The sequence below is a fragment of the Ruditapes philippinarum genome, unplaced genomic scaffold (assembly GCF_026571515.1).
Source record: "Ruditapes philippinarum isolate M1 unplaced genomic scaffold, ASM2657151v2 ctg2012_1_1_1_1, whole genome shotgun sequence".
Taxonomy (NCBI): Eukaryota; Metazoa; Mollusca; class Bivalvia; order Venerida; family Veneridae; genus Ruditapes; species Ruditapes philippinarum.
The window spans coordinates 396473-421322 of NW_026864155.1; the positions used below are offsets into that span (position 1 = coordinate 396473).

Sequence of the window (24850 nt, forward strand, 5' to 3'; positions counted from 1 at the left end):
ATAAACTACATACTTACACGGTAATTTCAATACTAAAATATATATTTTGTACAGCAGCATTGTTCATTTTATGCATGCTCTAACTTCATGCTCTTATTTATAAATCTAAAATGTTGAATGAGCGACTCTACATTTGTATCCTAACATGCTTTTTTAAATACTTTAAATGAACTTTTCAATTTTTTCAAAGCCACTTAAACTACTTGTAACTGCTTTTAACTACTTTAAATTTTAACTACTTCAAATTTTACGTTACGGAGCAATAAACAAGTACTTATATGTTACCACATTAGCTAGTATTTATTATAACTTTAAAGGCATATAATGCCTCAATTTAATGCCTCAAAAAACAAATAAATTTTTCATTTTTAAGAAAGAGTATAAACAACAGTTTAATGGCATAATGGTTTTAGAACATTTAAGATGCTTATCACCTGAAGAAAGTAGCGTTGAATGTGAAATTATTTGTCATTAAAGTAGCAGAATGGAAACAAAGAAGAATTTTTACTTCCATACTTGTAACAATACTAACTCGTCATAACTGTACTTATGCCAAAAAGCTTCAGATGCCACAGATGGCTCAAGCATAGACTAATGAGTAAACTTTAGAAAACTATAACAGGACACCAGCAATATGAAGCTTTTGAGAACTAAAAACAAAAGCAATGTCTGGGCCATTAATGCGAAGAAATTTAATATAAATTTTATAAATCACCCAGTAAGGGTTTAAACCTAAAACCTTATGGCTGAGAGGCTGACAACTAAACCACAAACCATTTATCCCCACCTTATTTCCTGATTGAAATCAATATACCAACAATATATATATAAAATTATATAACCACAAAATTGCTCATTTTATCAACAAAACATTACATAAAGTGCACTCCATCTGTGCAGTGCATCAATTGTGCTTTACTTTAATCATAAGTAATTATCTCTTGAAAACAAGATAATTATGACAAGATGTTCAAGTTAAATACATTTCAATGACTCATCCTGTGGAAGTAGAAATTATTCAGCACAGAAATGTCTGATACTGCTATGATTAAATATTTGAATTATTCAAGAAATAGCCAACACCAAAACTAGAGTTTACCAGAACTGTAACATGGATACTATCAATCAAATCATTACCAATACAGAAACTAGAAATCAAGCAAATTCAAACCAATGCCAACGCAAATACTATCTATCAAGCAAATACTAACATCAACTTTCAGTCTAAAAATCAAGCACAATAGAGTTCAAGTCAATGTCAACACAATAATACCAACAATCAGTCCAATACCAACACAGATGCCAGTAACAAAGTCAAGGCCAACACAGATGCCAGTAGTAATTTGAATGCCAACACAGATACCAGTAACAAAGCCAATGCCAACACAGATGCCAGTAACAAATCTATTGCCAACACAAATACCAGTAACAAAGCCAATGCCAACACATATGCCAGTAGCAAATCAAATGCCAACACAGATACCAGTAACAAATCTATAGCCAACACATGCTTAATAGTCACTGCCAACTAGTGATAAGATGCCAGCATCAAATTCAATGCCAACACAGATGTCAGAACCTAATAAATCAAATGACAACAAAGATGTCTGGTGAGTAACAACTAACAAAGCCAATTCCAACACAGATGCCATGCTTATGACACAGATTCCAATAATACATGTAAATCAAATGTCAACATAGATTCCAGTAATATATCCAATGGCAATACAAATGTTAGTTTAAATAAACCAAATCCTACATTTATATCTAAGATGCAAGTAACAAATCAAATTTCAACACAGCTGCCAAAAATAAATTCATTGAAAGCACAGATGCTTGTTTATACTGAAGTCATTGCTAATGCAAAATGTCAGTTTTTACACAGCTGTCTTAATGGTAAACAATTATCAATATCTATGTAATGCAATCATTTCTAAAATAGATGCTAGACTATGATACCTTTCCAACTTTGGACTACATTTCCCTTGCAGAACACCCATTACAGACTTCATACTTCTTCTAAGTTGTGACATCTCTTGATTTCTTTTATATATTCTTTCAATTTATTCAATTATGTGTTACGCTTAATTCCAATACTGTTTTCTCCTTCTACATCCCAAATTTCTTATTCAAACCAATATTCTCTTTTAATATCCTGGCTTATTCCATACTGTTTTCTCTCTATAATCCCTTATTCCATACACTTTATGTTTTATCCCCAATTCCTTTCAGTGCATTCTCCTTTAATATGTTATATTCCTTACACTGTCTTTTAATTCCCTTATCCTTTAATTGCACTGTCTTTTAACAACTCTTATTCCTTTCACTGTATTCTATATTAACATCCCTTATTCAATTCAGTGTATTGTCTTCTAAAATCCCTTATTCTTTACATCGTATTCTCTTTAAATATCTCTTATTCCTAACATTTTAATCTATGTTAATACCATTTATTCATTATTAAGTATATTCACTTTTTAATATCACTCATTCCTTACACTGTATTCTCTTTTACTATTTCTTATTCTTAAACATTACTATTTCTTATTCTAAACACTTTATTCCCCTTTAATATCCCTTAGTATTCCTTACATTACAGTATTTCTAATAACTGTAATCCCCTTACTATAAATTCAGTTTCTTTTCCTTAAAACTTCAAAAACAATGTTCATTCTCCTATTGTTTACCCTTTAAATTAATATAATTATCAATATCAAGACAATCAATTAATTACATGTAATTTGAAAATCCTTATATTTTTCTACGAAAATCTCTTTATCATACATTTCCTTATTTGACACTATATATCCTAGACCGTCAAAGTCAAGGAAGTTGCAAATCGGAAGTTAGTAAAACTCGCACACAAAAAACACACACTCACATACTACATTATAAATTGATTGAAAGTGATGTGATACCATCTGAGTATGTAAAATTCTTCACCCTTCACTTCACTTTACACTAATAGGTTTACCATGCAGGCTTTATTCATTAGGTTAATGAAGAAACATAAGTAAAACTGTTATTACATAACTGGGAATTTTGTAAGCATGGTGAAAACAGGCAACACTAAAGCAGCATGCCTCCAGAGTGGGAAAACAAATTTTACAAAAACTTTAGAAAAATAATTAATTAATGAAAAGGTATTTGTATAGAAATTTACATTTCAAGCAGATTTTATACAAGAATTATGTTATATGGATTGTAATGTTAACATAATTGTCATGTTATATGGTTATATGGACTGTGATGTTATAAGACTGAAGTATAAATTTCTACAACTTAACTATTGAAGTATGACCTAATTTTTTTCCATAATTATTTATTTTATACAGAATATATTTTTAGTTCTATTATGTAGGAAGCTATAAGCTCAGATCCGTTCCTGTATCCAACAAGTTACTGAGCAATGAGTGTTAAGTTTCTTGCTCAGGGAAACAACTTCTTGTAGCTGACCGAGTTTGACCCTATCCGACTAGCAATCTTTAATTTATATATTATATTTGACACAATTTATATATTACACACTGTCTGAAACTTCCTTATGCTAGCTTAATTTTATAACCTTATTTGCTGGTATAAATTAACTTTTAATTTTACAATTTTAAACTCTTTTGAAATTTACATGAAATTTTACATTAATCTGGAGGCATGCTGCTTTGAGAAAATTGTTGTTTGTTTGTTATGGTTTTACGTCACATCGACACAGTATAGGTCATATTGCGACGTTCCAGCTTTACTGGTGGAGGAAGACCTCAGGTGCCCTTCCGTGCATTATTTCAGGCACGAACGAGCACCTGAGTAGAACCACCGACGTTCCGTAAGCTAGCTGGATAGCTTCCTCACATGAAAGAATCCAAAGTCCCTGTCGGGATTCGAACCCACAGCGGTGAGGGGCAAGTGGTTTGAAGCCAACGACCTTAACCACTCGGCCACAGACGCCCCCTTTAAGAAAATACAGCTGCTGTTACATCAATACTAAATTGCATGATCGGGAGAGTTGATACTGGGTGAGAAATCAGTTACATGGAACTTACTCCATAGATCTGAATCTTTATTTTCATTGATGGCATATAATTCTGTAATCATCATTGATTCTGCATTGCAATTTAATGCCCCCCCCCCCCAGTCCTATATAATAATTAAAGCTATTTTTTGTTTTGCTTTTTTTGTTGTTTCCTATTCTGTTTGGTTGAATTTATTAAAATATTATGTGCATTATGAGTGTTACATTACATTTTGTTTTTGTGGGGGGATGTAGGAGGGCTTATTTAGAATTGGGTTGTAGGGATTTGGGGTTATCAATAATTTCAAATATGTCAGATGCCCAGAATAAAAATTCAGACAACTTTTTAATTTATAATGAACAACAATAAAATATCAGCAAACATCTCGTATACTGTCATATGATATATAAGTAATACACTTGAAGGGTTTAACAGCATTAAAACTTCTCAATAGATAGCCTCTTATAATGCAAAATTTGTTTAATGACACATTTCCTGTTTTGAATTTTAGACTGTTCATAAGCAATTACAAGAATTTCATGAATATGAAAGCAAAACCTGTAGCCCAGTCAGACTGCATGATGTGCCAGACAAAACGTATCATATGATGGTCTTACTGCTAGCAGTCAAAAGGGCATGAAAAATTAAACAGTGTAATGGCTTAATAAAAGTACACAGCATTTCCAGCATTGCTTAAATTAAGCAGCATTTCCTAAATTAAACAATATTGCCTAAATTAAACAGCATTGCCTAAATTAAACAGCATTGCCTAAATTAAACATCACTGCCTAAATTAAACATCATCTTCATTATACAAGTTCCAATAAAAAAGAATGTACAACAAACACAATATACATGTATAAAACTGCCCACAAAACCAACTAATTATGTTGAATCTTTTAATTATAGAAATTTTGTACAATAATAACTTTTTTCCAACAAACAATATGAGCAATAAAAAAACAAAATAAAAAGCAAATAAAAAGAAACAAAACAACATTGGGAAAAAAAGAAACAAGCCTATGTCAATGACAAGAACATTTCTGTCGGGTCAACCACATCTCAGGTTTTTTTGTTGTTGTCTTATTGATATAAATTAATTAGCAAACAAAGGACAAGTATTTAATGACAAGCCATGTTTATCAATCAGTAATGTTGTTTTTATACTACCGGTACATCACTGAAGTCACTTGATGCTATACTTAGCTATTTTTCTTCATACTCATGAGGCTGACAGTTAAAGCTTACTTTGGATGCTTTTATGTTTCCCAAAGTCTTTTTTTCATACCACATTTGATATTTATGTATTTGAAGAAAAAAAACATCATTAAATAGACAAGGGAGGCTACTAAGCACCTGAATTTATTTGATTTTCAACAAGATTTACCTGCCTTAATTAACTTTACTATTATATCTACTTTATTGAATTTGAAATCAGACCTTCTTGTATGCTTGTAATTATAACTATCACTTAGAACTTTAAGTCTACACCTAAAATTAAGTTAATTTAATAAGATGTGCATTAAAAAATCAAGGGTTTGAATCAATAAGTACTATAGTTTATTAAATTTCATTAATAATTTTTAGAAGTTATATTACAGAGTATGGCTATTTTAGCTATTATCTTTTTTTTTCTTTTTTATTTAATAAAGAAAATGTCCCTTTCCTTTTTGAAATGGAGTTTTAGATATAACTTTCCAGGATTCACCACTCCCTTTCAAGGATTATTTCTTCCAACATCATCATTCTCCAGGTTAAAGTTACTTAGTACTTGAGCATGAATTTTATCAAATTATTCTGCAGCATATAGCTTAATATCCTCGAACTTCAATATGTATAATGGTGACACATTATTTCCTATACTTTCATTGTTAAGCAGTTTATGAAAAGTAAGTGTTGAACCACAATACAATGCAATAATGACTTTGTACGCTTGCAACCACTTAATTTTTTAAGTGCTGCAATACATCCCGATACAAATATCAAGGAGGTATAGTTCTCGAGCCTAAAAAATGGGTTTGAAGGTCACTCGTAAGTATTTCATGTTCCAAACTGCACTCATTCTTAATAATATCTTTTACCGAAAAGTGATGTGAGTTATATAACAGGTGGGCATATTAGGCCAAGACTAACAGATTGATAAGTGTCAACCTGTCAGACTAGTAATGTAAGGATTGCTGGCTGCGTGGGTTCAAACCCCATCAGGGGCAAGCTGTTGTTTTTGTGAGGAAGAAACTTTACACTCATTGTTTAGTACTGGTTTGTTCTAGGAACGGATTTGAGAGTGTTACAATAAGCTTATGTATTAACTATCAAAAGTGTACAAAGAAAATAGAAACTATCAGAAGTGTACAAAGAAAATAGAAACTATCAGAAGTGTACAAAGATAACAGGAATACTTTATCATAATAATATTCATTGACACGTACCCTGTCGGTGGATTTATATCATCGGGCTCCAGCTCGAAGAATTGTATAACATCTTTACATTGTGAGATCTTTCTTGGTAGCCTTACGATGGACTGAAACATAGGAAATGAGGAAACAATCAAAAAGTGATTCAAAACATGAAATGCATGTTCCTTATCCATGTTATAGGAGGATAAATCATTATTATGATATCATTTAAGTATGAATTCCATACCGTATCTTAAGTATGTCTTCAAGGAATATGTTTGTAATGACATGCTAATCTCACAATACAATTCTATACATATTATGATACAGGATGGATGATACAATAAGTATCACAATTTATACTACCTTGCCTTAATCCATAAGTTATTGGGCGGACAAGAAAAAACCGACGGACAGCCGGACGGAAGTTCTCACAGGACAGTAATTATGTGGCTACTCTTTTGTTCTCTCTATTGTTCTTTTTAGCCACACAAAAGAAAATAGCCATATAAAAGCATTACGGAATGAATGACATCAAAGAGAAAGAACAGTTACCTATTGTCCCTCTAGCCACATAATTACTCTCCTGTGAGTGCGGACGGACGGCCGCACGGACACGCTGATTCCAGTATACCCCCCTTACAACTTTGTTGTGCGGGGGTGTAAAAACTTTATATAACCCATACCTTACAATATTCGGCTATTGGTGCCATACGTTTGATTGCTACCTCTCGGATATGGCTGCGCCCAAAGAACTTCTTCCCCGGCAGAAATGGTATGATCCTCTTGGATGGGTCCAGCGCTCCAGCTTCCTCGGGAAACATGTCCATAAGCTGACTCTGAAAGTAATAAATTTTGTCTTGATTAACAAATGAAAACTATTTTAAAGCTTTATATGGAAGGCCAAATGTACCTCCTGTACAATAGGAAGAGCATCAGGTTAGTAAACAAGGGGTCGCTAGTTTGATCCAAGATGTGGCTTATTTTCTTTGTGAAATTTTATCTCGGACAATGAATCTAATGGTCATTAATTTTGTCTCTTGCCATTGATTCAGAAATCATACTGGATAAGTAGTTATGAAAAAATGGTAATTACTGGTATATGACAAATTACAAGCAACGCGAATTTACCTCTCCCATCCCCGCCTCCCCCCAGGCCCCCTAAAAAGCGAGCAAACATTAAATTTTGAAGATCATCTACAGCCATTATTCACATGCATCTAATGTTATAATAATTATGCTTTAATCATTTAACTTACAAACATGACAATGCAGAGATGTGGTAGCTTTTTTTATTTACTATTATTGATACTATGGAATGACACTGATTTCACAAACATTATAAACCATTGGAACTGATAAAATTAATTGTTAAAAGGCATGCATTTTGTGTTTCTGTACATTTCAATTTTATCATATGTAGAGAAAATGTGTACACATTGATTTCATAATTCATTCATCTTGTTGATATTACATTCATATTTTGGTTTCTTAAACTCTGTGTAAATAGATTATCGGTTACTGACATACTGTCCTAGGATGATAATTTGGTCTTAACGGTACATGGGAAAGTCCAAAAACAGGGTTATCTGGATTATTATCCGATATCGTAAAAGTAAACACTTACATATACTATATAGCATTATTCTTACAGACTCGTTGGGGTATATAGGCTCTGCCGGTAGATCGGAGTAATTGTAACTTTTGGTGTTTTGTACTCATAGGTTCGAACCCAACTTAGTGCCATTTAATAACCACAGTTTTTTCTCCTTACACTATTTCTATAATTATTATTTAATCATTTTTCGATTTCCTTTTTGTTTTCTTCTTATAATATATATTAAAGTATATATTTATTTTTTTTATTTTCATTCTATTTTTTTTTGTATTTTTTGATCGCAGTGTTATAAAATATTTGATCTCATATTCATCATTTATGTATATGAAAAACCCGGTCAAACTTGTTTTCTGAACAAGTGACTGTTCTAAGGTAAAAAAAACAGTGACTGTTCTAAGGTAAAAAAAAACAATGTCTTACCAGTAGTCGAACTTTTGTTTGTATGGGTAAAACACATTACTGACACGGTTGCTTTACCTACTGCGCTAACAATACATATGATAACAAGCAGTTTTATTTTCATTTTTATAGGATGTGGCATTGATCTGCCTAACCTATTTTTCGCATTGTTATTGGTCTTTGTTATGTAAACAAAGGCTCAAGTTATCATCCTACGACAGTATATATTCAATTCTTTTTTGTTTATTCACCAGATAAGAGTGTTTTTATAAGCTATAGATGGGGCAAAACATCATTGTAAGTTTAACTCGATTTCGAGGTATATTGACCTCTAAGTCTTGTGAATTAAGTATCAGTTAAATGATAAGAAGTAGATTTTTTGTTCTTCTATTCAATCAAAACTAAGCAAGATAAATAAATAATTCAGCAAATGGACATATCAAATTCACCTCCCCCTTTCCCCATCCCTGATATTATGTCCCTAGGAGTCAGTATAATGTACTTCATATCTGCATAATCTTTTCCATTATAGTTTATTCCGGGAGGACAAGGGTAAATAAACCAAACAAACATAAATTATGGTCAAGTGCTTTTAAGTCAAGATCTTATTTATCAGAAACGATGACACAATTTGAGATAAGATCGCTGATGACACATGAAACAAGGGAAGATAACACAGTTATGACTGTAATATATCAAATTCTCACCTGTCCATGTCAATACTGAAGTATGATAAATTAACGAGCTATCATTCAAAGCTTAACATACCAATTAAATTCTTTTTCTTTTTTTTTGTTGCTATTTTTGCTATTTTTTATATAACAGATTTGTCCCAATTTGAATTATGATCACATGATGAATAAAATATCAAAATTATACAGCAGACGACATAGTGCAACATTTGAGCAAAGACTGGTGGTGGTGGTGAGAGTTATCACTCCAGATCATGGCAGTAAGCCACATTGAACTTACCAGGGCACAGTTCAGCCACCTCATTGGCCTAGATTGAGCCATTAGACAAAACATTATTTGGCATCATATCATAATATACAATCAATTATTTGTTGAATATCATATCATTTTTCACATCTCCAACTATATGATTGTTAAAATTTAATGACTTCTTAATTTTGTTATGTGATAAAAAAAACAAAACTTTGTTATGTTGTAACAATAATAACTATTTAATTCACAGCATTTTCCATCAATTTTACAATTTTTTAATAGGCCAAAACCTCCCATAAAATGACTTGTGTTAAAATGACTTCAATTAATGCATGTAGTTATCACTTCATAATTTCTATTGCTCTTGGACAGTATTAATCAAAAGAGGCCTTTAATAGGACTGAAATTTTCCTTCAAGCCAAACTATATCTACAGTTTATGGTACAATGTAGGTAGAAAATATGGTACATTACGCTTTACATGGATTTCTCATTAGGTGTGTTTATTTCACCACTAAGGAACATGTTTCTCATACAGATACTATTATTTTTTGTCGGTGTCAACTGAGGTATGAATTCATAAACATAATCATTTGAGCCGCGTCATGGTAAAACCAACATAGTGTGCCACCAGCATGGATCCAGACCAGCCTGCGCATCCTCACAGTCTGATCAGGATCCATGCTGTTCGCTATTAGTTTCTATACTTGAAATAGAGTTGGTAAGCAAACAGCATGGATCCTGATCAGACTGCGTGGATCTGGATCCATGCTGGTCACAAACCCACTATGTTGGTTTTGTCATGACGCGGCTCATTTGAGAAAATATTTTGAGATATTACATCATTTGTAATACTTCTCAAGTTTCAACAATAAAGATCACGTACATTGTGTAGATTTTCTAATTTAACATAGATTTACATGTGTAGTATACATTGAATTTTAAACTTTTAATATCAGTCTTCATAACCATTTTTGGTTAGGTTTAACATTGCATCAACACAGTAGAGGTACAGTGAATTTCCAGCTTTAAATTGGTGGAGGAAGACCTCAGGTACCCCTACAATAATTATTTCTGGCACAAACGGGCACCCCGAGTAGAACAACTGACGTTCAGTAAGCATGACAGCTTCCTCACATGAAAAGAAGCTCAAGTCCCTAGCCAGATTTGAACCTTTTATAATGATGGGTTAAAGTAGTTTGAAGTCAAATCATTCTACCATTGACTTAAACCAGTCTTTGTAATGTTACCATCAGAGTCTGCAAACATTTATAATCTAAGACTAGCAATCTGTAAACATCTATAGTGAACAAGTACCTGGTCAAATTACCTAGCTCTTGCCACATTTTTCAAAATTTCGTAAACATGTCAGATTGTTACATTTTTGTCTAATGAGTATAATATTATGTTACAGTGATTAAACAAGGCATTAATTCTATGAACAATTGACATTTTAACGGTCAATTGTAATTAATGATAATCATACTCAAAACAATAAAAAGAATATGAAGGATGACACGTATCGTATTCTGTTCTTTATGTGTGGTTAAAAACCTCCCCTCAACTTTTGTACTATTTACTGGTAAACAAATACGCAACGTTTTCACCTAGCTTCCTGGTTTTAATTAATGGTCAAATTAAACCAATACGGCCTTTCATGTAGAATTCATGGTCAAACAATCCTTATCGCGTATAATTTATCGCAAACTAAAACCAATCATTTTGTTATGAGTCACCTGCATCATATTGTCACATAACGTAAGTCTTCTTGTAAACCAACTGTCATGTTACGACATAAATTAGTTAGCTTATTTGTCCACAATGCAATAATACGAATGTAAACATGAAATAAACAAACAATCATGCCCCAAATATGCATTATAATCGGTCAATTTGTTTACATATCTCATTCTTATTGGCCGAAATTTATGTTGTAAATGTGATTGGCTTTGAGCACATTCACCTGCTATTCTTTCATATTTTTATATTGTAACAATGTATAACCACACAATTTTATGATATTATGTTATAAAATGAACCAAATGTCTCTATAATGTTACATTTGTATAATAATATTGTATTATAAGAAAATTCTGCCTGTCGGATCATTACTTAATGACCAGTTGTGTCAAAATATATTTACATGTATGCATTATTCAATGTAAAATATAGTAGCATTTCCTACTTTACAATTGTTCAAATGTACGATATCGCCAAAATAATACTTTCATGATTAAAACGTTATTTTTACAAATGAACTTAAGTTTCATGTGAGAGCACATGTTCTTAGATTGTCATGAAATAAGATTCTTTTGGCTAGGGTATAGCGTTGTGCTTATTTACTTACATGTACAATCATTAGATTTTCTACGAAGTTTTATATTAATTTTGTTCAGACGTTATAAAGTCAAGTCACCAGTTCCGGAAACAGGACCAGTTCCAGTTTCTTCAATGCAGCGTTTTCATTGAAATATTTCTGACATTTGAATTTTTGGTTGATAATATAATGCAATGTGTGACTAATGTGTGTCAAACCATAGGTTGGCTTAGCTCGTTTTCTTATTAATTGCCAGTTTTCTACAAAAAAACAACAACATTAAATGAGATGGAGCACGTCCTTTGCCAAAACTGGACCACTGATAGTATGTATTTTTAACCCTGACAAACCTAAATTTGTATAATGGACTAGTCATGCTTCGAATTCAGAGCTGTCCATTGTAATCTAATAGGGATTTCTATATCAACATAATAAAATTGAGAGACATACCATTTGGTCTGACTGATGTTATCAGAGGTACAGATGATGACCAGTGGCCATACATGTATAATGTTGGCAAAGGAAACTCATTTTTACAGCATATTTAAAGCTGCATACCTCCAGTTGAGCCAAAATATTTCAAGAAAATTAAATTTAAAATAAAATGTACTACAGTTTTTAAGAAAAGTACGAAAAATTCATGCATACCTCCAGATGAGCCAAAATATTTCAAGAATATACAATTTAGAATAAAATGTACTAGGGTTCTAAAGAAAAGTACAAAAAATTCAGGCTTCAAGTAATAATTTAGATGTTTTGTGAGATTAATGTCTGATTTTGCAGTTTTTATCCCCATATTTCTACTACTTGGACTATTTTGGCATATTTTGACAGCTATTTGGTAATGTACGTGGATTGTAACTAATATTTGGTATGTTGAAATTACTTTCTTTGTTCCCTTCACAATATTTTACTGATAAGTACTTGTTCAAAATTTTCATTAAATTTAGCAAGAATCTGGAGGGACGCCACTTTAAACACTAAAGATGTTATTTTCTAGACCATGTACATGCCATATATGGACAGGACACGTACAATGTTCACATATGGACATGATCAACAAAATTTAACTATTCATTATTTATATTATTCTATTATATTTCAAAGCAAATGAGAAATAATTATGATTCATGTTTTCATTTGCCAATAAATAATGCTTTTCATTGACTTAAATAAATTTTTTAGAATCATGCATTTGATAACAATATATTTTGCACATTAAAATAAAAAATCATTGTATATCTAAATGTATATATGCAGATGCAGTATATACATTTCGTACCAATGAATACTCTTATAACTCACTACAGCTGGTTAAACTTGTGGACTTATCAACAACTGAAGTATCAATTAAACTTTGAAATGTTAATTATTGTGCAGTACTTTAACTCTATAATATATCAACATCTAAAGTACTTTTCAGAATTGTAAGTGAAATTTGGACATTTTTATCTTACATAATACAAAACATTTTTATCCTACATAATACAAAAAATAATACAAAATTATGACAGTGTAGAAATCTATAGATCAAGATCCTTTTTGAAATTTTATATATGTCTATATAATTATTCTTCTAAAACAATTTCCAAACATTCAATATTATGTTAAATATACACTTCAAATGTTAATTTATACGCATTACAAGTAATCATTAAAATATATGCATTCATTTCTTATTGAAATATTTGGCTTAGACTGTATCGAAAATAAATTTCTAATTACCTCCCTAAAACGTTATTTACATGATATGTAAATCTGGTAATATCTTTACAAATAATACTTGTTTGAACTTACAATATTCAATTTGATAAATCTTCATCATATTTATGATATAAAACCATAAAAAAATTGAGTTACATATTACTCAAACAAAGGCTTAGAGACTAGTTTATAGCCCTGGTCACCAGAGTATATTTGCTAATATTAAAATAGTAAAGATGATTTGGACATTGAAATCCTTTTAAACCTCACTATGTTATTAAATATCTTATATGGCTTTGTTCATCTTTCAATCTGAACAAAATCATTAATCATTTTAGGGCAAAGTTCAATATAATTATGCACTGCAGACAGAATAGTGACCAGCGCATGGCATGGATGTGCCACCTGATCTTGGGTCTGCACTGGTTGAATGAGTAGAATCTGTTGCCACCAGCAGGCTTTTAAAGAGTTAAGATTATTTACAACCCTTTTAACTGGAGTCCAAAGTTGAAGCTGAACAATCCAATACACAAAATGATACTATATGGTAATAAGGCTTTTTCAAAAAAAGATTTCCTTTTACAAATCTTGAGAGTATACTACATTCACAAATTTGAGGTTTTAATTTGTTGTAAACATCTCTATATTGACTACTTGAAAGTAATGACGACAATATGTTCCGAGTGCATAAAATACTTCCTGGACGCTATAGCTGTACTCTATTTGATCTTATCATCTTGTCATTCACTTACAACACTATACCTACTGAGTTTACATATTTGCTGGGCTTTAAATATGAAACTCCATTCAAAAATTTTGTAGGATTTCAATGAAAAAAGCTAAATTTAAGCTATCATTAACAGTAATAACTGTATAGGGCCTGGCCAGATTGCAGGCTGGCGGCTCTATAAAACTGGCGGCTTTTAAGACTAATTCACTTTTGATTCCAGTCAGTTACGGCCATAAGGGTTAAGTTTAATTCTCTTAACTTTGAAGTTTTTGCAGCTCAAAATTTGTAATTTGTATTGAAAGGGACACTTCCTTCTTGGAATTTGAATTTTTTTGTTGTTTTTTCTTTTATTTTTTTCAATCATTATAATAAACAGATATTCAAATCATAGACATCATCAGTTAAACTTAATAAATATGAATTTTGAGTTGTTTATTGTAATATTTAGCAGTTTTACTATCAATATGATTTGATCATACAAAAGTGCATGTACAGTGAGCCTGATTCATATTACACATAATATATGTACAGTCATGCAGGCTTGTCATAACCTAAAGAAGTACACGTAGCATATTAATAAGTCATAATTAATAATTGCCACCAATGTTCAACGTTCAAAACAGTTAAAATGCAGCGTGAGAAAATATCATGATTTTTAGTTTCTCATACTATTAATATTATCACCACAATACCAGTAAAATAAATCATATCCTCTCATTAAATAATTTATTATTCACTCAGAGTTCCCTTGAATTAAAATTGTCATGCAAAGTATCATTATTTGCATGTATTTATGTGTACATGAGACTTAATGACTGTCATGCACGATGGTTTAGTCAGACTTTGACTTGCTATGTATCAGTCATTTTAATATCCGTCCCTTAGTCATTTGTAACTCTAATACCCATTTTCTGCATAGGAAATAAGCATTTTTACCTGCCAGTTGTGGCCCCAAAAGTTAAAATGCAGTTGTTTTTGCTACTGTATCTTACATAGTCATGGATAAAAAAAGTGTTGTAAGGCCAATAATGAAGGGTTCTTTACAGAAATTGTTATACCCATCTGTTGTAAAATTTTACAACAGAAATTCCTTTAGAAAGGTCCAAAAAAAAAATTCAATTAAGCATATTAATTAAGTATTATTAATTATTATACAATATATTATCATTAATTAATAACCATTTCATGACTGTGTACTTATACTAATACACTCTCGTAAATTACATGTACATATTTGTCGTGACATTGACAATTTGCTTTCATATATAAATAATTCATAAATACCATCAAGTGATGTAAATAACATAATATATATATTGGTACCTGCTAACGTGAAATATTCAAATAACTCTTCAGAAATTATTTTCTATAATTCCAACAAGTTAACAATGTTTCTTGTTCATTTTCCCAACTCCCATTGCCACAGACACACTGAGGTAAGAAGACTGACTAAAGGTGAAAGTCATTTTACTCACCTGTGACCCTGAGGCCGGCCCACTTACATTACCTGTCAGACCTTCCTAATTAACTCATTGGTCGTTCCCTAGACACACTGACCAATCAAACTGACCAATCATACTGTCATTCAATTAGTATGATAATAATTGTTAATAGTGGGTAATAATTGACAACCCAGTTGACTGATGATAATTTGATATATCTTCATTAAGTATTTTCAGCAGACAAGTTGGGATCGGGTCATTTTTATCATTTAAAACTATTATAACACAGGGACAAAGACCTGATAAGGTAAAATAAAAAGAAATGAGCCGCGTCACAACAAAACTAACATAGTGCGTTTGTGACCAGCATGGATCCAGACCAGCCTGCGCAGTCTGATCAGGATCCATGATGTTCCCTATCAGTTTCTTTACTTGTTATAGGGTCTGTATTAGCGAACAGCATGGATCATGATTAGACTGCGCAGATGCGCAGGCTGGTCTGGATCCATGCTGGTCGCAAACTTATTATGTTGGTTTTGTCGTGACGCGGCTCATTTTGTCATGTTTTACAGGGTTATCTTTACAGGTATAAATTGAGTTTTGTTTCAGGACAGGGAAACATCTGTTGGATATTATATATAAGAGAGATTACTATTAAATGGCACAAAAATGTCAGAAATAAAAAAAAAAATACATTGATATAAAAAATTCATAAACACTTGTAAAAAATGAGTTGCTTTTTTTAATAGTACTTGAATATACATATAATTTTATAGGATACAAGGGAGAGTAAATGCCAGACTTTATATTGCTGCTTTATAGAAAATACAATGACATGGAAACAGTATGTGATATTGACACACAATATTACTGATACAGGACAGGACAGGCCAATCATAGATTAGTACATCAATTAGTTAAACTTCTTTTTCACAAAAAACAATAAAATTTAAGAAAATTTTGAGCAGTGAATTTAGGAAAATTTATGAGAATTCATAAAACAATCATTTTTTAAATGAAAATATATATTAATATTTTTTTTACAAAAAAGCCATATGATGGGCCATGGCTAAATCCTAAATGTTGAACATGTTTGGTTAAATTTTTCTATTTGTATGGAATAGGATTTTTCAATATTAAAAAAAAGAGAATTTTCACAGTTTTGTAAATTAACTTTATTTTAATTAGGTAGATCTATACAGTTACTAGTATTAATTTACATTAAAAAAATAAAACATTATATACTAATACTGTTTGCATCAAGTTTTGCATGTTTATTACAAAATTGAACTTATTATGACCAGGAAATATGATATGTAAACATCTGTAGCTACTGATTCTACATTGTACTGTACTGTTTCAAATTAACGCCCCTCCTCTAATTAGTACACACCCCCTTCCCTTACCACATTTTGTTGAAAAAAATTGTCACTTGTAGATTGAAAGAGCAATCCAAAAATCCAAATATTCTTAAAAAAAAACAAACAAAAAAACAATGACACTCCAGTTATGTAAAAGCTATTAAAAAAGTAATCCTGCATAATATAATGATTTTCATATATATATAACACTGAATTATATCTTTAATAAATATATATTTTAAAGCCCATTTTTATAGTTCTAATAAGTGCCACCCCCTTGAAAAATGTAAGCCCCTAGGGTGTTAAATGGAGACAATACGGTAATATGGTTTAGTGGCATACGGCTATCACTACTTCCTCTTCATTCTTTTCACACCTATATCCTCAACCTTAATGACAAACTTCAATCAAAATTACAAAACCTCTGTACTTAATTGACACTTTAACACTGTAGGAGTATTCAGTATTTCTCATATTTTAAGTATGAAAAGTTTGAAGTGTTATATGCTCAAATTTGATATTTGAAAATACTGATAATTGCTCATAATTGCTATATGTAAAATAATAAAACATCTCTTTAATAAATAAAGAGAAGAAATGTTATGTGACTTGTCTCAATCTATACACACTATAGGTAAACACAGTATGAATACAAAACTGACAGTTTTTTCCTAGAAAGGTCCAAATTCACATTACCAGTAATAGAGAATATAGCTTCCCAAATATAGTTTGTGCATTCTTTTGATCAAATTTGACATGTTCTGTAAATTTTTCCTAGATTTCAATAAATTTCTTCAATTAAAGGCCCAATATGCATCAGAAACTTCACACAAGTTTTATAATGTTAAAACATTGGTTTCAGAGCATGCTTACATGTATAACCTAAAGAAAGTAGCATTGAATATGAAATAATTTGTCAGAAAAGGAGCTTTATGTAAACAAAGTAGTCTTTTGACTACCATACAAAATACTTAAACTATAGCTGTAGGCCTGAAGGCAACAGATGAAGAAGATGCTTCAGGTATTTGGCCAATGATTAACGTTTTGAAAACTATAGAAGTACACAAAAAATATAAACTTTTCGAGAAATAAAAACAAAATAAAATTCTGAAGCATCAAAAATGATAATGGGCCTTTAAAGAATTTTACCAAAGACAAGGGCATAGTATTCTATATCTTTAAACATGTCTACCTTATCCTGCTGAATGTAAGGCCTAAAATAAAATTTTATTTGTTTCCCCTTACCTACCCATCCAACAAATTTGCCCCTACCCAAAAGATTTTTTCAGGTTCTTAGGGGATAAAAGTATTTTAGGTACAATCCAATCTGATATTTTAGACAGCTAACATAGTCAATAAATTGTTGCATATGTCAGTTGTGAATATGAAAATGCATGTACATATACTATTGCATTTAATAAATAAATTTTAATAGGTCATTATACATATATACAGATTATTTATTATTATGCACATATAAAAAAAAACAATTTTCCTACCTACCTACCTACCCAACCCTAAATTTAATAGGTCGGGAAAGGGAAACAAACATAATTTTAATTTTGGCCAAATGATTTGCTCATACTATGAATTTGGAACAGTCCATTATAAGTGTGTAGGATTTCTATATAATAATGGTAAAACTTATACCAGACAAATTAAAGTATACAAGTTTATTTTAGAAGATAGCGTGGTAAGACACAGTCTTAGTATATATTAACTTTACTAGTTTAGGTATCATCAGACTCATACAATCTTCACAAAGTACTTTGAATAAAATGGGACAAAATATTCAAGAGTAGCCCTTACAAAAAGAGATGGGCCGGCTTTCATTTTGCAGCGAGGTTTCCTCTGTATTTTACGACCAAAGGAAGACTGTTTTCCCTAGCCCAAAATAGGTGTATTTTCCCTTGATAAGGCTAAATTTTCCCCTGAAATGCCAGCTTATTTACATGTACATTGTATATCAGCTAAATGATAAATTTAACTAACTGAAAGACAGAAAAATGTCCCTGCCTATGTACAATACATGTTAAATTGAATTGAAATTAAATTTTATAAAATGTGTGGATAAATTACATTTTCAGTTGTTTTCAGGTTTTCATCTGTTTCTGACAGACTTATTGTGCTAGATTTTCCTCTTCAAAGGTTGTTTTGAACATTGAAAAATTGAAAATTGAAAAGTCAATGCTTTGATTCCTAAAATATCAATTCAGACACGGAAGAACCTAATGGTTTACATTAAAGATTATTTGGGAGATGTTTGAATTGATTTTTCTTATTAATTTCCTCCTTTTTTGTTAAACTATGATCTGGAGATAAAAATATTCTTTTTACAGTTTTATTTAAATATTTGTAGTATGGCTGCAACATTGGGTTCATTCAAAGACACAATAACATCGTAACCCACGGTTTCATTATAGTGTGTTATCTACCTTGGAGCTTCCTTATTTCTTCATAATACATGTATATGAATTCTGCATTTACATTTATTTAAACCAAGGAAGTATATGTTTATCAAAGAGCATTATATTGTTTAGTAACTTAAATTTTTGTGTTGAGAAAAAAACATGCTGTAATGGTCACTCAGTGTCTATCAAACTGTTAAACTTTGGTTTAAAAGTCTGGACAATGACCCTGTTAAGAAAATCATACGATCAGAAAAGTTCAAAGATCTGAAAAGGATGACCTCTTTTATTTACATATTTCTTTAATTAGTCACACTTACAATGTCATTCAATATATCCTGTAGTGTAGGGAATACATGCGCTTGGATTGAGCTATTATTAAATTTTGCAAATATAAGTTTTTTTGTTGGACAAAATAATATGAATTATCAGCATATTTTCAAATAAATTACAGGGCATTTTCACTCTATCACCAGGGGCTAAATTAAGGTCCCATTTTCCACCAATTTATAGCGTCTTTTTTCCTAATTTGAAAAAAACAACAACAAAACGTCAGCAGCAGCCCAAAAATATCAGACTTTGAACTGTTTTAACATGTTTCTTAAAAGACTTACAAGTTATATTATTTAATAATAATTAATATACATGTTAAAAACTTACAAGTCATGTATTAGCTTTTTTTATGTTCAAATTACCCAAAATGTCAAGATTTTTTTTCTCCAATTTATGTCTGTCAGGGGTCTTTTCCCAAAAGGCCTTGAATAAGAAGCTTGCTATACAATCTACATTTTATGGTGGATGTTCGAGTTATAGGTGTATACTTGTAATCAATGTAATCCTTCATATCCAAATATTGGTGACATCACCTTTTTTGCATACCGAAAGTTTTTGTAGTGCGCTGTCAAAAACTCCCGCTATCCCACTTTGAAGTGTTTAAAATCAGCTTTTTATAGGTAAGTATGACAAACCTGTATAAAAACCTAATTCTACTCCTGAAATCTAACCTATATACACGTAAATCTGCATCACCTTACCTGGAAGTCAAAGAACCTGCTGTACCTCCTGTAGATAACATTGGTGGATTGATCTGACCAGGTGACATGTATAATGTAGACCTGAAAATATATATTTACCTTACTTCATTTGTAATATTATTACAGAATAAAAAATTGATAGAATTAAGTCATCATTATGCATATTTCAATGATTTAGAATTGAAATCTTAGACTTTTGACGTTGCTTCGAGCAAAAATACGATGTTCCATCCGAAACATTGGTTTGTGGTTCAAAAACGGTTTAAGTGGGAACAATAATGTTATTGTCATCATCTAGTGATGTCATTTAGCTGCAAATTTATATGTAACTTAATATGATTTATGTAAAAATGACTTCAAATGCAATTTTGACTTATACTGGACTAGTGGCATTCTGCCTATTTGGCGAGTTCAACCCCTTGTCTATATATTACATATAAAATTTTTTTTTTTTCTAGAATTACTTTTTTGCACTATCCCAACACTGCCGGGTCCCTATGAGTAGAACTACAAGTTGACCCAGTCAAAAGCAGGGCTCACGCTGTCAATCGCCATAGTCACCATTTGCGATTATTTTATAAGATTGGCGATTATTTTTGCATTTTGGCTACAAAATCTGGCGATTATTTTTTACTTCCAACAGTGTTTATATAAGGTGTAAAGATCGATAAAGAGTGCAGTAGACCCAATTAACACCAGCGGGGTGGATTTAATTGAGTGTCAACTTTTTATCGGTCACATGCTGCTTACCATATTGCCCGAGGTGATAAAAATACATGCGAGATGTAAAATTGTATAAGTACTTAAAAGATATTGTCCAGCATTATAAAAGCCACCAAATATCCGTCAATTAGCCACAAAAATCGTCTTAAAATAGATAAACTGGATATTGACCAACCCAAAATTTGCCGTAAATTGCAGTAATGGCAAATCTTGAATTTTTTGTTTTAAGCTGCTTGACTTAATCGCCAGTGGAAAACAATGATAAAATATTTATAAAGTAATAACTTTCAAACAACTAATTGCACAACAACCAAAATTGTGAATATTTCTTCAGAAAACAGGAGAAAATCTGATTGTCACATATTTTCGCGACACCGATAATTTTGATATTTATTTAAAGGTGAAAATAAGGTATGTTCTGTTTAAAAATCTTTACTATTATGGCAGAAAATTTATATTACTAGTACATTGGTAATGATGACATTTTTCAGTAAGTTATTCAGAAAAAAGGCTGCATGAATGAGTTTGCAAGTGTTGATTCTATAGGCATATATGACCTAGATCTACTCTGGTTCTGTGTGAAATGTGGAAAATGACAGGGGTTATAGCTGACAAAATTTGATTAGAACAAACAAAAGAAAATTGTCTGATAATAGCATTATGTAAATTTATAATGAATCTTTAATATTATTGCTATACAGTAATCATACTATATAACATTTTTATTCTGTTCTATAATAACAATTTAAGTTGTTGTTCTATTTAAAAAAGGTAGTTATCAATATAGTATACACAAATGTATCAGTTTATTTATTTGAGAATCCTTATAAAACTGAAAAAGTTTTATATGTCATGTTTATTTAATCAACTGCTTATGTTGTTTATCGCTAAATCGTGAATAGTCTGCTGAACTTTTGGCTATTATTATTTTGAGTTAAAAATATTGGCTATTATTTTATTTGAGCCAGTGTGAGCCCTGCAAAAGTGCGTTAACCTTATTTCCACACATCTGTATGTCAATCAATTCCGTGATTGCAGCATACCTGTTTTTACAATATATTGTATGAAAGAACAAAATGTTATTAAAAATGTGACTCTTAAGTCTTACAGTTTTGGAAGCCAGACCCCAAGATAATTTGTCATAAACTTTGCTGTAAACAGGTAAAGACATAATTTCAAATAAGTCGTTCAATAAACAAACTTACATAGTGTTTACTAGGTACTTTTCGCTTCTCAACATCAGTGACATCAATGTCTTCGATAGTTCTCCCCATTTTAACAACCAAACATGACTAATTCACAACTAAAATGTTAATCACTTTCATTTCAACAACAAAGTTGTTGTTGTATTTTGTTGACAGACTGGTGTAAACGAAATAAAGGATCTAAATCATCCCAAAGTCAAATATCTAAAGAAAAGAAAATATCTTAACTTTTCACTAATTCTACAGAATTTTGTATGTTTCGCCAAGAAAGACTTATATCATATACTTACAAATGAAATATTGAGATATATTAGCGAAATAAAATATTTATTTTCATTTTCCGTATATATAAAAAGGAAGTGGCTAGCCGTACGGGCCCTAGTCCAATATATTAGACGTTACAGGCTTGTTATAGTTTTTGTCGGTCAAGCCTGCCCAGAAGCAAAAATATCTCAAAGCGACGTCATATTTATAGGACTATACGGGCACGTACGGCTAGCCAAAAGTTCTACCCGTACGTGAGTCTCGTACGACTAGCCTGGACACACTGTATTGGCTAGCCGTACGGCACTTTTCAAAATTATATGGAAGTCGAAAATGCATATGTTATTTTGTGTCTTTAAACGACGATTTTAATCAAATCTCCGCATTTGTCCTAGTTTGTTCACTTTAATAAAGATGCTCCGCAATTTTGTAAAAAAAAATGAATACGAGTAAGCGTTGTATAATCTATCTTAATAAAATTAAGTGTCAAAGTTGCATGTTATAACGTCCTTAATTTTCATGCTTATGATTTGTATGAAAGATGAATTGTTTAATCTTTTAATTAAGCACATGGATCGAATAAAAAATGATCGGAGGGGTATAAATAAATAAATAAAAAGAATATTAGAAAAAACGGTGAAAAGGAAAAATAATTTAATAATACAAACTTTCCTTAATGATGGACGATGGACAAACTTCTATACCGACGGTAATTGACGCAATTATCAGAGCCCAACAACAATTATTTTCGGTGTTTTGTTTTTTGTTTTTTTTTCAATTTAAAAATTAAACTTAATGAAACAAAAAAAAAAAGGATTATTATCAAAATTTTGTAAACTGTTTCAATTGATGTTATTTAACTGCAACCAAACGCTATTTTTTTCTCGACGTCTTGAGATGACAAAGTACATTCTTTACTGTAGCCAACATTAATCTCTAAAAAGTAAACATTCTTGACTAAAATCCTCGCTTTAAGTCATAATTAACATATGCACTTTCGCCTTCCATATATATTTTTGAAAAGTGCCGTACGACTAGCCAATACAGTGTGTCCTGGCTAGTCGTACGTGACTCACGTACGGCTAGAACTTTTGGCTAGCCGTACGGGCCCGTACGGCTAGCCACTTCCATATAAAAAAGTGTTGAGAAGGTTGAAAACTTACACAGTGTTTGAGTTACAAAGAAATCATACATGTCAATTTCCAATGATCCAGATGCACAACAGGCCTAACCTTATATGTTAATTTAACATTGTTAAAAGCGTAAGTAACTCAAACACTGTGTAAGTTTTCATTCTTTTCAACACTTTTTTATATAAAATTCAAAGTTTTTTTAAATTAGAAGTGAACTCCTCTGTGGACTTTCCTAGAGCTACATTGACTATAGGCACTTGGTTTCGGGATAAAAAAATTCATTTGAGAGGTTTTTAGAACTCAGTTTCTTCTCAATATCTGATAGATACAGTTTACCATTTTCACACTGAGATATATGCTCCCTTAACCTATAAGTATGAAATATATGTGTTAAATAAATTACCAATTAAATGTATATTTCGTCAAATTCTCCCCTGCCTAGGCATACAAATGTTAAGCACCAGAAAATGGTCATCTTTAATAATTGTGCAATTCATTTTTCTATGTAAAATTACTGATGTCAGATGCTATGCAAAGATAGAACAGCATGCTACATGTTTTTTAGTAACATCGGAAAAATAAAGTTTTAGAAAAGAGACATCTACGTTAAAAAAATGTTACAGTCTGAATTACATTTGAGTTCTACAAACCTCTCAAAGTTTTTTTTATCCCGAAACCAAGTGCCTATGATATTGACTAATTTATTTTTACTAATGCAATCTTCGTACATGATCAAAACATGCAATGCGTAGGGGAAAAAATCACAAAACATGTCCATAATAAAACGTTTTTACGATACATGACCAAAAAGAAATGATGTTAAACATTACTACAAACCCTTATTGAAGCATTTACTGAGATTTTGCTCCAAACGAGGCGATCAAATTCCAATTCGAACTTCATATGTGCTGAAGAGATCCATAGGTGATACAGAAAACCATTTAAAATCTGTATGTGTGTATTTGAGTTTATATATACTCACCACTGGTACACACGTAGACAGGACCTCCAGAAGAGTATTAGTCTTTTTAGTTTTTGGAGGGTAGTGCAAGATACAATGTACAAATACAGAAAGATGCCCGCATTCCAGAAGCTTAATTCTTCTTGTCTTTTGTGTGTGTCAAGTGTTTATAAGCACTTATACACGGGACCTCGATTTAAATTC

At 31.2% G+C, this 24850-nt stretch overlaps 1 protein-coding gene across 4 annotated transcripts in view; it reads right to left on the bottom strand.

Annotated features, from left to right (window-relative positions):
• The window catches only part of LOC132724615 (SH3 and PX domain-containing protein 2A-like), a 36902-nt gene extending 14451 nt beyond the window's left edge, over positions 1–22451 (bottom strand). For 2 of the 4 annotated variants that reach the window (XM_060709547.1, XM_060709545.1), the window contains exons 1-4: positions 22289–22451; positions 20361–20441; positions 7090–7242; positions 6437–6528 (exon numbers count right to left, since the gene is read on the bottom strand). In XM_060709547.1, coding sequence (XP_060565530.1) covers positions 6437–6528; positions 7090–7242; positions 20361–20441; positions 22289–22357 — 395 coding nt within the window. In that variant the 5' untranslated portion in view covers positions 22358–22451. Of the gene's footprint in view, positions 1–1959; positions 2728–6436; positions 6529–7089; positions 7243–15438; positions 15504–20360; positions 20442–22288 lie in introns of those variants that run through there. The other 2 variants (XM_060709548.1, XM_060709549.1) reach the window with 2 other exon arrangements.
• Positions 22452–24850: the final 2399 nt, after the last annotated feature.